A 14,259-nucleotide genomic window follows, 5' to 3' on the forward strand; every position below is an offset into this window, starting at 1 on the left:
ATCAGGTCTTGTCAGGACGGCAGTGCCAATCCATACCAATGCGTATACACCCGTTATATAACAATAACAATGCAACAGGTGGACCACACCTGAGGTCGCCGGGGGTGTTTGATAAGTCTGCGTGCAGTAAATTGTAATGAATGATCAGCAGCATTTTTAAAGACGTAATCCCCGATCAAAATAAGCATGAATGTGTTTGTTTTTAATGCATCAATCATAATGCAAGGTACCTGCCCTTCAGCAAGGCACTTTGGGGGTTCACTAAGTAGAGCAGGAGGTCCAAACTTGGGGTATCTCAAAATGCATGTAAAATGTGTAAAGTGACTTAATACCAATGCTCTTTTAAATCATTTCAATTCAGTAACTGACAAGGTCAGGTCTCTCAAACAAATATCAGCCTGCAATAAATGAGTTTAAATATTAACAGGCGTTGTTTAAAAGTCACCATGCGGTCACATAGCAACTGAGTTCCTTCTACCGTCCGAACATGGCTGACTTTGGGGAGATCCTGAGGAACGTCGGGGAGTTCGGAACCTTCCAGAAGCTCCTGATCTGCGCCGTTTCCTTCCCGAATCTTATCATTGTTTTCACGTTAGCCAGCATACTCTTCATCCAGCTGGACCCGGAGCGGCACTGCAACACGGACTGGATCCTGAAGGCCGAGGCGAACCTGACCCGGCAGGAGCAGCTGAACCTGACCGTTCCCCTGGAGCGGGACGGTTCTTTCAGCAGGTGTCGCATGTTCGTGCCGGTGGACTGGGACATCGGGACCATCCGGGAGCAGGGACTCAACCAGACCACGGTGTGCCAGAACGGTTGGGTGTACAACGGGGAACTTTACACGGCCACCATAGTCACTGATGTAAGTACAGACTTTTCTAACATTTTTACCTAAAATTGCATATTTTTAATTCCGTTTTGTCGTGCTTAATAGTTTGATCTGGTATGTGACCGGGCTCATTTACCACAACTGGCACAATCAGTCGGAATGATGGGCGTTCTGCTGGGTTGTCTCTTGTTTGGACCTTTTGCTGAATCGTAAGTATTGGATGTGGTTTTTTGGTCGCATTGCCTATGTTTCCATGCACTAAATTAGTCTGATTTCTTAAATAGTGTTTCAAAACCCAAAACCTGTGAAGTCGGCTGATGACATCTATTAAACAAGACCAAAGGCAAAGAATCAAACAGAGACAGAATTAAATTTGGACTCAGATCAGAGGAGAGACATGGCCACTGTACTCTCTGTACAGTCCTGCACCACGCTCTGCCCAAAGATTGTACTCCTCCTTCTTTATTAGACTTTCTCCCCCCTCCCCCTACCCAAAGCTGCTTAGGGCGGTTTAGCTCGGTTGGTAGAGTGGCCGTGCCAGCAACCTGAGGGTTGCAGGTTCGATTCCTGCTTCTGCCATCCTAGTCACTGCCGTTGTGTCCTTGGGCAAGACACTTTACCCACCTGCTCCCAGTGCCACCCACACTGCTTTAAATGTAACTTAGATATTGGGTTTCACTATGTAAAGCGCTTTGAGTCACTAGAGAAAAGCGCTACATAAATATAATTCACTTCACTTCACTTCACTTCCTGAGGGAAGTGGGTCGTAAACAGCGATGCCTTCGGTTACCGAACAGTTCGAAGAGAGATCGTCAAATAGTTCAAAAAGAGTCCCCATAAAATAGTTCAAAGAGAGTCCCCATAAAATAGTTCAAAGAGAGTTCCATAAAATAGTTCAAAAAGAGTTCCTCTGGAAGTTGGGCAGATCCTGCCATCTGTCCGCTGTGAAGTCCCAGTGGAGTTTTACGAGCCTTTTTCTTGGTTGGTTCCAAAGACAATCAATCAATCAATGTTTACTTATACAGCCCTAAATCACTTGTGTCTCAAAGGGCTGCACAAACCACTACCACATCCTCGGTAGGCCCACGTCGGTGACAATGATGACTATGAGAACCTTGGAGAGGAGGAAAGCAATGGATGTCGAGCGGGTCTAACATGATACTGTGAAAGTTCAATCCATAATGGATCCAACTTAGTCGCGAGAGTCCAGTCCAAAGCGGATCCAACACAGCAGCGAGAGTCCCGTTCACAGCGGAGCCAGCAGGAAACCATCCCAAGCGGAGGCGGATCAGCAGCGCAGAGATGTCCCCAGCCGATACACGGGCAAGCAGTACATGGCCACCGGATCGGACCGGACCCCCTCCACAAGGGTGAGGGGGACATAGGAGAAAAAGAAAACAAACGGCAGATCAACTGGTCCAAAAAGGGAGTCTATTTAAAGGCTAGAGTATACAAATGAGTTTTAAGGTGAGACTTAAATGCTTCTACTGACAGCCTTTTGTCTTCTTGTCAGGAACACAATGTAATACAACGTTTTTTTGTGATAATTTAGAAACAATTATTCTAACATCGACACGTTGTGTAAACCTTAAAGAAAAACAAAACACATCCATCCGTCCATCCATCATCTTCCGCTTATCCGAGGTTGGGTCGCGGGGGCAGAAGCCTAAGCAGGGAAACCCAGACTTCCCTCTCCCCAGCCACTTCGTCTAGCTCTTCCCGGGGGATCCCGAGGCGTTCCCAGGCCAGCCGGGAGACATAGTCTTCCCAACGTGTCCTGGGTCTTCCCCGTGGTCTCCTACCGGTTGGACGTGCCCGTAACACCTCCCTAGGGAGGCGTTCGGGTGGCATCCTGACCGGATAACCGAACCACCTCATCTGGCTCCTCTCCATGTGGAGGAGCAGCGGCTTTACTTTGAGCTCCTACAGGATGGCAGAGCTTCTCACCCTATCTCTAAGGGAGAGACCCGTTTCGGCCGCTCGTACCCGTGATCTTGTCCTTTGGTCATGACCCAAAGCCCATGACCATAGGTGAGGATGGGAACGTAGATCGACCGGTAAATTGAGAGCTAAACAAAATAAAATGATTTGCAAATCCTTTTCGGCCGATATTCAATTGAACAGACTGCAAAGACTAGGAACTTAACGGTCCAACTGGGAAACTTTGTTATTTTTTGCAAATTGATTTGGATTTGGATGCCTGCAACAGGTTTCAAAAAAGCTGCCACAAGAGAAAGTTGGGGAATGCTCATCAAACGCTTATTTGGAACATCCACAGGTGAACGGGCTCATTGGGAAAACAGGTGGGTGCCATGATCGGGTATAAAAGCAGCTTCCGTGAGACGCTCAGTCGTTCACAAACAAGGTCGGGGCGAGGGTCACTACTTTGGGGGGGGGGGGGCGGTATAGCTCAGTTGGTAGAGCGGCCGTGTCAGCGACTAGAGGGTTGAAGGTTTGATTCCCGCTTTAGCCATCCTAGTCACTGCCGTTGTGTCCTTGGGCAAGACACTTTACCCACCTGCTCCCAGTGCCACCCACACTGCTTTAAATGTAACTTAGATATTGGGTTTCACTATGTAAAGCGCTTTGAGTCACTAAAGAAAGGCGCTATATAAATATAATTCACTTCACTTTGTGAACAAATGCGTGAACAAATTGTGGAACAGTTGAAGAACAGCATTTCTCAACCAGCTATTGCAAGGAATTCAGGGATTTCACCGTCTGCGGTCCGTAATATCATCAAAAGGTTCAGAGAATCCGGAGAGTTCACTGCCCCTAAGCGATGATATCACGGACCTTGGATCCCTCAGGCGGTACTGCGTCAAAAAGTGACATCAGTGTGTAAATACATACACACAAACATTTATAAACAAACACTTAAACCGGAGGACCAGCGATCCATCATCCACCAAGGATCGGCCGATCTATCCCCGCCCACAGACCTGGCCACGTTCCGCCCCCCCACACCAGGGATGATCGCATCCAGACAACGGCCGACACCCGACAAGCCAACCACAGGACTGTCAGAATAAGTGTATATACTGTAAGTTATCGCACGACTTGTTTGCTTGCAGTCCAGGTTGCCCTGCGGCCTGTGGTTACTATCAAAGTGGTCTTTGATCTTATCAAGCAAAAGGCGGACAGCTTGTAAATCTAGACTGTGTGCGATGGAATGCGCCGTAGAGGTGTTGGTTTCTCAGACCTGGACAGCCTTATCCGGACCCGAAATAACTGTTTATGACCCAGTGCATGGGCAACAGGGTGGAACAGGGGTTAGTGCATGTGCCTCACAATACAAAGGTCCTGAGTAAACAGGGTTTAATCCCGGGCTCGGGATCTTTCTGTGTGGAGTTTGCATGTCCTCCCCGTTAATGCGTGGGTTCCCTCCGGGTACTTCCTCCCGCTTCCAAAGACATGCACCTGGGGATAGGTTGATTGGCCCTAGGGTGTGAATGTTGTCTGTCTATCTGTGCTGGCCCTACAATGAAGTGGCAACTTGTCCAGGGTGTACGACGCCTTCCGTTCGATTGTAGCTGAGATAGGCACCAGCGCCCCCCGCGACCCCAAAGGGAATAAATGGTAAAAAATGAATGGATGGATGAATAGTCCGACTTTTCTAAAGCCAAACTTGATCGGACTAAGGTGTTTCCATGGGTTGTGGGACGCTATCTTATTATTTGAGGAATCCGACTAATTTACCAGTAACGCATGGAAACGTACAGTCTGTGTCTTTCCGACAAAAAACATCACGATTGAGTCACGACCTAACCCAATTTGTTTTTTCCAGGATCGGTCGTAAACGAGCAGCTCAAATTCCGATGGTTCTGTCCCTCGTTTTTACTGTCACCAGTGCTCTGTGCCCGTACTACGAACTTTATCTACTGTCACAGTTTTTGGTCGGCATTGGCAGCGGAGGTTTTCGGCTGAACGCCATCATAATAGGTAAAGAACTGGTACTCACATTTGGTAATGATAGGCCACTAAATTAGTCATGTAGGGTCAAATTGGAAATTTAAAATTTCTGGTGGAGATGCAAAAATAGACTGAGGGAGTTGAACGCTCATCAAACGCTTATTTGGAACATCCCACGGGTGGACAGGCTAATTGGGAACAGGTGGGTGTAACAGCAGCTTCCGTAAAATGCTCGGTCATTCCCAAACAAGGACAGGGCGAGGGTCACCACTTTGTGAACAAATGTGTGAGCAAATTGTCGAACAGTTTAAGAACAACATTTTTCAACGACCTATTGCAAGGAATTTTGGGATTTCGCCATCTTCGGTCTGTAGTATCATCAAAAGTTTCAGAGACTCCGGAGAGATCACTGGCCTTCGATCCCCTCAGGAGTCACTGCATCGAAGAGGGGCATCGGTGTGTAAAGGATATCACCACATGGGCTCAGGAACACTTCAGAAAAACCACTGTCGGTAATTACAGTTGGTCGCTACATGTTTAAGTGCAAGTTAAAACTCTAACATGCAAAAGCCAAGTATGCCAGAATATTTCTATCTAAGTTATCACAAAACTTTTTGTTTCCATGAGTTCCCGGCAAGGAGTCAAAAGCTGTCTTTGATCTTACCAGGAAAAAGGCTTGTGAAACTCCACTCTGTGCGATGGCAAACCACATGAAGGTGTCGGCTTCTTTCGTCCATTGTAATCCACAGGAAGATCTCGTTTTGACCCGAGAGCTACGAAGCGGAGAGTAAGCAGGACCTGACGCAAGCTCCAGGCATCTTTACTTTGAAACTGTTTTGTGACCGAGGGCAACAGCGGTTTACGACCCCCTCTCCCTAGAAACAGCTGTTGCCATGTAATCAGGGAAAGTCCAAATAAAATACGAGGCGTGCAGTCCTTTTGTCGGAGCGTGGGGCGACACTGTGTAAGAGTACAGGTGTGCGCGCTCTCCTTATTGAGCTAAATTGTTTGTGTGAACGGCTTACAGCCATCATTGTGTGGGTTGCATGGACCACTTAGGAAGGACATCGAGTCGAGCAGGTTTGACTTACTTTTTTAAATATGTATTGATATGTGTTGATTGGGCCGCTTTTCAGCGCCTCCTCCTCCGCTGCTCGTCTCAGCTGGCTTTTCGGCTGCCCGGTGATGTCGTCTTCCCCTGGGGCTCATTCTTCGATCGCTCGTGTTTTGGTTGCTTCTGCCTTGCTGCACTCCTGCGGACACTCCAACTCTCTTTCTCGCTCTTTCCTCCTTCTCTCCTCTTAAATGCTGCGAGGAGATAGACAAATTTAGAACCAGTGTGTGTGTCACACACCTGATCTTGATTGTGGCGGCGTCGCTCCAGGCACGCGCCGCCTCTTTGTTCCGCTTCATACGCCGCCTCCTGGCCGCCACCTTGAGCCTAGTCCCGTCGGCTCCGTCTCTCCACAGTTTGATTCCTTGCTTCTTGTCTGTTTAAAAGATGTCATCCGTGCTTGAACCTGACAAAATGAATGTATCAACAACACCCAGAAAAGCTAGAAATTCTAAATAATTGATTATTTAAAAATACAAAAGTAAGTTTCTCTGTTTGAACATTAAATGTCTTGTCTATGTGGTCTACAAGTTGAAAAGGATTTGGGAGTGACCAGAGAAGAGGATACTATGAACTTATGAATATACTTCTATCATTCTGTTACTGTAGCCACAGAGTGGATTGGTCCTTCCAAAAGATCTTGGGCAACATGCATCATTCAAATAAGCGGAGCAATCGGACAGGTCGTCATTGCCGGTCTGATCTATGCTGTCAGAGACTGGAGACTAGCTCAACTCATCACTGCAGTTCCACAGACGGTCATTTGTATTTATATCTGGTGAGAATTGACTTATGATCAATTTCTGGTATTTACCTTCCCTGTCCTTCTTACATCTTGTCCTTGTGAACGGGACCAGGTTCCTTCCAGAGTCCGCCAGGTGGTTATTGGACAGAGGGAGGACAGAAGAAGCTGAAAAGTTGCTGTCTAAAGTGGCCGCTGTCAACAAACGCACCTTCACAGAATCTCTCCTGGAAAAGGTACTAAAGTTTTAGTAACATTTTAGAGGCTTCAATTATAGAAATGTTTGTGAATATTTCTTCTTCATCAACCGGCATTTCCGCCACCTACTTTACATACAGAAATTCCTTCCCATACTAAATTCTATTGCATAAATGCTCCCCCTTACAGTTCTTCCCACTCCTATTTTGTTTGGTCTTCCTGCTCCTCTCCCAAGGTGATTGCCACTCCTTTAATTAATAATGTTGCTTCTCTCTCACTGAGAGGTACCTCTCTGAGCTGCTGTAGTATTCATTTCCTTGTAAGAAAGTTCTTAAAGGGGCCATATCCAGCTAATTTCAGGGACTTTTCGCACGATATTACATTCCAGTGGAGTCCTAGAGGAAATTAAATGAACATATATCAAGCTATGGACAGAATAAATCTGTGTTCTTCTCCTCTTCGACGATATTTTGCAGCCTTCTCCCTTCCAGCCATCCATCTTCTTCCGCTTATCAGTTTATTCGTCAAGCTCCTCCCTGGGGATCCCGAGACGAACCCAGGCCAGCCGGGAGACATAGTCTTCCCAACGTGTCCTGCATCTCCCCCGTGGTTGGACGTGCCCGAAACACCTCTCTAGTGAGGCGTTCGGGTGGCATCCTAAACCAGATGCCCCCAACCACCTCATCTGACTCCTCTCGATGAGGAGGAGCAGCTTCTCATCCTATCCCCAAGGGAGAACCCGCCACCCGGCAGAGGAAACTCATTCCGGCCGCCTCTACCTGTGATCTTGTCCTTTCGGTCATAACCCAAAGCTCATGACCATAGGTGAGGATGGAAACATTGATCGACCGATAATTTGAGAGCTTTGCCTTCCGGCTCAGCTCCTTCTTCACCACAAGGGATTGATACAGCGTCCGCATTACTGAAGACGCTGCACCGATCCGCAAGTCAATCTTACGATCCACTCTCCCCTACTCGTGAACAAGACTCTGAGGTACTTAAACTCAATCAATCAATCCATGTTTATTTATATAGCCCTAAATCACAAGAGTCTCAAAGGGCTGCACAAACCACAACAACATCCTTGGTAGAGCCCACATAAGGTAAAGGAAAAACTCCCACCCAATGGGACGTCGGGGACAGTGACAATGATGACTATGAGAAACCTAGGAGAGGGACCGCATATGTGGGCAACCCCCCCACTCCCCTAGGGGACCGAAAGCAATAGATGTCAGGCGGGTCTAACATTATATTGTGAAAGTCCAATCCATAGTGGATCTAACATAACGGTGGGAGTCCAGTCCAAAGTGGATCCAATATAGTAGCGAAAGTCCCGCTCATAGTGGAGCCAGCAGGATATAACGCAGAGATATCCCCAACCGATACACAGGCAAGACTCTGGAAGAGCGGTCAATCATGGGTCCCGACTCTGGACAGCCAGTACTTCATCCATGGCCACCAGACCTGTGCCCCCCCCCCCCCCCCCCGTCTTCCCCTTGGGGAAACCCCCCCCCCCCCCCCAGCCTTCTCCCTGACAGCATCTATTCTCTTGCGATTGGTCAGAGGGGAAGGGTCGAGTTTTTCCACGACCAGGCACCACCTCTCACTCTGCAGTAGGATCAGCCCAGCTACGTAATCCACAATATATTACCTTTGGTTCGCCTTGTTTCAAGTTTTAAAGCCGAATTGTAGCAAGTCGATAGCGACCCTGGCTAGCCTCACACATCTGCTTCTTACACAATGCCCCGTGTCCATAATACCCACCACTTGCTTGTTTGATTCCAGTAATGATTTGAAAACCACAACAACATCCTCGGTAGAGCCCACATAAGGGCAAGGAAAAACTCCCACCCAATGGGACGTCGGGGACAGTGACAATAATGACTATGAGAAACCTAGGAGAGGGACCGCATATGTGGGCAACCCCCCCACTCCCTTAGGGGACCGAAAGCAATAGATGTCGAGCGGGTCTAACATTATATTGTGAAAGTCCAATCCATAGTGGATCTAACATAACGGTGGGAGTCCAGTCCAAAGTGGATCCAATATAGTAGCGAAAGTCCTGCCCATAGTGGAGCCAGCAGGATATAGCGCAGAGATATCCCCAACCGATACACGGGCGAGCGGTCCATTCTGGGTCCCGACTCTGGACAGCCAGTACTTCATCCATGGCCACCGGACCTGTCCCCCCCCCCCCTCTTCCACTTGGGGAAAGACCCAGCGTTCTCCCTGAACACATCTATTCTCTTGCGATTGGGGAAGGGTCGAGTTTTTCCACAACCAGGCACCACCTCTCACTCTGCAGTAGCTACCTAATCCACAATATATTAACTTCGGTTCACCTTGTTTCAAGTTTTAAAGCCGAATTGTAGCAAGTCGATAGCGACCCTGGCTAGCCTCACACATCTGCTTCTTACACAATGCCCCGTGTCCATAATACCCACAACTTGCCTGTTTGATTCCAGTAATGATTTGAAACCAGGGCCACCTTTTAATGAAACCATTAACCGGTCGAACCTTTGTACCCTCACCACCCCTTCAGGCTGGGGGCACAAGAAAGTACAGTCTGTGTTACCATCAGTCCAGAACAAACATTGTTCCCTTGGGAGAAACCGTCTACTTGCCACTGCTTGGGCAATGAGCGCTCTTGCTGTGTCTTTCAAAAATAGCAGGATCCACAGACGTAAAAAGTATGTATGCATTGTAACACGACCTGTAGGGCCACATGGAGATGGGCCAGTTGAGTGACCTCCTGGGGCAGGAGTAAGTGGTACAAACCTGCAAAAAAAATATATCAAATTACATCATGACAAACATCCTTTTATCGCTTTTGAAAAATAAAGCAAGTCAAACCTGCTCAAAATCATGTCCTTCCTTGGTGGTCCATGGAACCCGCAAGACGATGGCTTGAGTCTGTCACAGTAAACTATTTGCTTTTGTGTTGCAGGTTGTGGTGAATAAAAAAGAGACAAAAAGTGGCTTGATAATACTGTTTCAGTCATCAATCCTAAGGAAGTATTTCTTTACCATGATATTTATATGGTAAGTTACTTACACAACTATATGATAATGATATGGCTGGAATTTGTTTTGTTGGGCGTGACTCGTTCATTTTGTTTTCTGTAGGTTCTCATTGAACATTGGCTACTTTTGCATCACCTTCAATGTGGGGAACTTTGGCTTGGACGTGTTCATGACGCAGATGTTCTTTGGTCTGACCGAGATGCCGGCTCAGGTTCTTTGCATGTGGCTGCTGGAAGCCGTGGGGAGAAGAATATCCTTCATCTCCACACTCCTAACTGGGGGGCTCTTGTGTATCCTGATGCTCGTGTTCAATCAAGGTAAGGCAACCCCCCCCCGTTAAAACGTGACATATTTTCCATTTTCTCACTTGTATCCCTTTTTTTTTTAATCAGAACTCGACAGTGTGCCTTATAATCCGGAATCATTTCGGTTTTGCTTACCGACCTCAAAGCACTTTTATTTGGTACCATGAGTTGGCGACTTGTCCAGGGTGTGCACCGCCTTCCGCCCGATTGTAACTGAGAAAGGCACCAGTTCCCCCCGCCACCCTAAAGGGAATAAGCGGTAGAAAATGGATGGATGGACATGGTGTAATGATGAGTGTGACCAGTAGATGGCAGTCAAACATAAGGGACAAGTGTAGACTGCACTTTGATGGCAATATGTCTCGAGTAAGCAACACCAACATTTTAAATGTTCCACTGAAAATGTCAAACATTGCACACGGCCCCACCTTCTCTCCTCCAAACGTATTGCTGGGTGTTTTGTTTTGTTCCACCTTATATCACACGGACAAACACAAGACCTTCTGGAGGAAAGTTCTGCGGTAAGATGAAACAAAAATTTGAGCTGTTTGGCCGCAATACCCAGCAATATGTTTGGAGGAGAAAAGGTGAGGCTTTTAATCCCAGGAACACCATTCCTACTGTCAAGCATGGTGGCTGTAGTATTATGCTCTGGGCCTGTTTCGCTGCCAATGGAACTGGTGCTTTACAGAGAGTTAGCGGGTCATTGAAAAAAGGAGGATTACTGTCACGGAGCGTTGGTGACGGACCCCAAGATGCAAAATAAAATAAAGGTAAAACACAAACCAGGAACTAGGATACCAGAAAAACAGGAAACGAGGAACTAGAAGTCGTCTCACAGCAAACAGCTATCCGGATTCAGCATACAGGTAGTAGCTACAACTACAACAACAATACTCCAGCCCACACTGGAGGGCAAGGCAGGTCTAAATAGCATCTGGCTGATTGACACCAGGTGCAGCCAAGTGCCAATCAGCCCCAGCTGAGGGGAACAGTGAGCAGGAAACTGAACCAAAATAAGAGCGCCAACAGGAAAAACATAACCAAAACTGTCAGTAACAAGCCTGACAAGATGAAACAAAAATAGAGTGGTTTGTCCACAATACCCAGCAATATGTTTGGAGGAGAAAAGGTGAGGCCTTTAATCCCAGGAACACCACACCTACCGTCAAGCATGGTGGTGGTAGTATTATGCTCTGGGCCAGTTTTGCTTCCGATGGAACTGGTGCTTTACAGAGAGTAAATGGGACAATGAAAAAGGAGGATTACCTCCAAATTCTTCAGGACAAACTAAAATCATCGGACCGGAGGTTGGGTCTTGGGCGCAGTTGGGTGTTCCAACAGGACAATGACCCCCAAACACACGTCAAAAGCAGTAAAGGAATGGCTAAATCAGGCTAGAATTTGGGTTTTAGAATGGCCTTATGGACTTAAAAGTGCGGACAATGCTGAAGAAACAAGTCAATGTCGGAAATACAACACATTTAGCTGAACTGCACCAATTTTGTCAAGAGGAGTGGGGGGGGGGGCTGATGTACACAACTGGAAGGGTGAATCATCAGAGATCTACTGTAAGCAAATCTCAACATTGCTGTATGTATACTTTTGACCCAGCATTTTCAGTAGAACCCATAATAACTTCATAAAAAAAACAAATATCATGAATGTCGTTTTGTGACCGACAAGTATGTGTCAGGCTTGCCACGGACAGTCTGTTTGTGTTTTAGTTTTTCCTCTGTGTGTTTAGTATTTCCTGTTTTTAGTTCCTGTCAGCGATCTTATTTTTTCTGTTTTCCCCTCAGCTGTGGCTGATTGGCACCTGGCCACACCTGGTGTCAATCAGCCCAATCCTATTCAAACTGGATTATTGATTTGTCGATGTCACTTCTTGTCGCTCTCGTGTCATGTATTGCATGTCGCTTCTGTATGGTATTGTCGCTCCTGTCGTGTCGTTGCAGCGTAGCGGTAAGCTATAATTCGTTAGATGTTTGTAGCTTTCTGTTTTTTGGTTCCCTGCTTCCTATTTTGTCTTTGTGCAACACGTAACGACTTCTGTTCCCTGTTCTGTTTATGCTAGCTTCCATGCTAAGCCTTTTGTTTTTGCTAGCTTCCATGCTAAGCTCCTGTGTTATTTCCCTAGCTCCCATGCTAGCTCTTTTTGTCTGTTATCCGCCCACCTTTGTGATTTTTGTTTGTACCCTTTGTTTGTTTTTTGTCTCAATCTTTTAAATCAAATCATGTTTTCCTATCCAATGCCTGCCTCCTTCTCTGCATCTTGGGGTTCGTCAAAAGCTAACTCTGACAGTATGTGCTCCAATCACTCTATCACAAAAATGAAAAGTTGTAGAAATGATGGGACACTCAAGACAGACAAGTGTATGTCAACTTTTGACCACGACTGTAAACTAAGTTAAGGTTTAAGAGGGCTTGTTCACAACAAGGTCAATGAGTTAGGGTTTCTTAGAACTTCCCTCGAATGTGATGACGCCTTCTTCCGTTCTAGGAAATGCCGTTGCTGTGACCACTCTGGCGACGTTGGGACGCTTCACGTTCGTCTGGGCGTTAAGCATATGCAACGTTTATCTTCAGGAGTTATTCCCGACGTCTTGCCGGTAAGAGCATACCCGTGAACACTTCCATCTATTTTCCTGTAGTTGTACAGGGCAACAGTTGTTGGGGTTGAAGACTTTTTTGCACGTCGCCCTAAAACAATCAGAGGTGGTTGATTGGAAATACATTCTAGGACTAAAGTTCTACTACTTGTTCTTGTTTCAGACAAACCGCCTTCGGTTTAGGCACCATCGTGTGCCGAGTTGGCAGTCTTATTGCCCCGTTGATCAACATGTTGGCGACGTACCACTGGTCCATACCCATCGTAAGTTTCAGCGTCCTCATATTGATCAGCGGGGGTCTCAGCTTCCTGCTTCCCGAGACCCGCGGGACTGAGCTGCCGGAGACGACGGAGGAAGTGGAGGGAAACAGGTAAGCGTTTTTGGAAAGGGATGGAAAGTGTTTGTCATTGCGAATAACAAAAAGAGCAAGGGGGATGCACACAACTGGAAGGGTGAATCATCAGGATGGACACAACTGGAAGGGTGAACCATCAGGATGTACATAACTGGAAGGGTGAATCATCAGGATGTAGACAACTAGAAGGGTGAATCATCAGGATGGACACAACTGGAAGGGTGAACCATCAGGATGTAGACAACTAGAAGGGTGAATCATCAGGATGGACACAACTGGAAGGGTGAACCATCAGGATGTAGACAACTGGAAGGGTGAATCATCAGGATGTAGACAACTGGAAGGGTGAATCATCAGGATGTAGACAACTGGAAGGGTGAATCATCGGGATGTAGACAACTGGAAGGGTGAATCATCGGGATGTACACAACTGGAAGGGTGAATCATCAGGATGTAGACAACTGGAAGGGTGAATCATCAGGATGTAGACAACTGGAAGGGTGAATCATCAGGATGTAGACAACTGGAAGGGTGAATCATCAGCATGTAGACAACTGGAAGGGTGAATCATCAGGATGTACACAACTGGAAGGGTGAATCATCAGGATGTAGACAACTGGAAGGGTGAATCATCAGGATGTAGACAACTGGAAGGGTGAATCATCAGGATGTAGACAACTGGAAGGGTGAACCATCAGGATGTAGACAACTGGAAGGGTGAATCATCAGGATGTAGACAACTGGAAGGGTGAACCATCAGGATGTAGACAACTGGAAGGGTGAATGATCAGGATGTACACAACTGGAAGGGTGAATCATCAGGATGTAGACAACTGGAAGGGTGAATCATCAGGATGTAGACAACTGGAAGGGTGAATCATCAGGATGTAGACAACTGGAAGGGTGAATCATCAGGATGTAGACAACTGGAAGGGTGAATCATCAGGATGTAGACAACTGGAAGGGTGAATGATCAGGATGTACACAACTGGAAGGGTGAATCATCAGGATGTAGACAACTGGAAGGGTGAATCATCAGGATGTAGACAACTGGAAGGGTGAATCATCAGGATGTAGACAACTGGAAGGGTGAATCATCAGGATGTAGACAACTGGAAGGGTGAATCATCAGGATGTACATAACTGGAAGGGTGAATCATCAGGATGT

At 46.8% G+C, this 14,259-nt stretch overlaps 1 protein-coding gene across 1 annotated transcript in view; it reads left to right on the forward strand.

The window, feature by feature from the left end:
• The first annotated feature begins 487 nt into the window (after positions 1 to 487).
• The window catches only part of LOC133545239 (solute carrier family 22 member 13-like), a 17,950-nt gene continuing 4,178 nt past the window's right edge, over positions 488 to 14,259 (forward strand). Inside the window, exons 1-9 of the mRNA XM_061890627.1 lie at positions 488 to 862; positions 935 to 1,038; positions 4,617 to 4,771; positions 6,465 to 6,633; positions 6,713 to 6,833; positions 9,743 to 9,837; positions 9,922 to 10,136; positions 12,628 to 12,736; positions 12,900 to 13,106. Coding sequence (XP_061746611.1) covers positions 488 to 862; positions 935 to 1,038; positions 4,617 to 4,771; positions 6,465 to 6,633; positions 6,713 to 6,833; positions 9,743 to 9,837; positions 9,922 to 10,136; positions 12,628 to 12,736; positions 12,900 to 13,106 — 1,550 coding nt within the window. The remainder of the gene's footprint in view (positions 863 to 934; positions 1,039 to 4,616; positions 4,772 to 6,464; positions 6,634 to 6,712; positions 6,834 to 9,742; positions 9,838 to 9,921; positions 10,137 to 12,627; positions 12,737 to 12,899; positions 13,107 to 14,259) is intronic.

Source organism: Nerophis ophidion, linkage group LG28, assembly GCF_033978795.1.
Source record: "Nerophis ophidion isolate RoL-2023_Sa linkage group LG28, RoL_Noph_v1.0, whole genome shotgun sequence".
In the NCBI taxonomy this organism is placed as follows: Eukaryota; Metazoa; Chordata; class Actinopteri; order Syngnathiformes; family Syngnathidae; genus Nerophis; species Nerophis ophidion.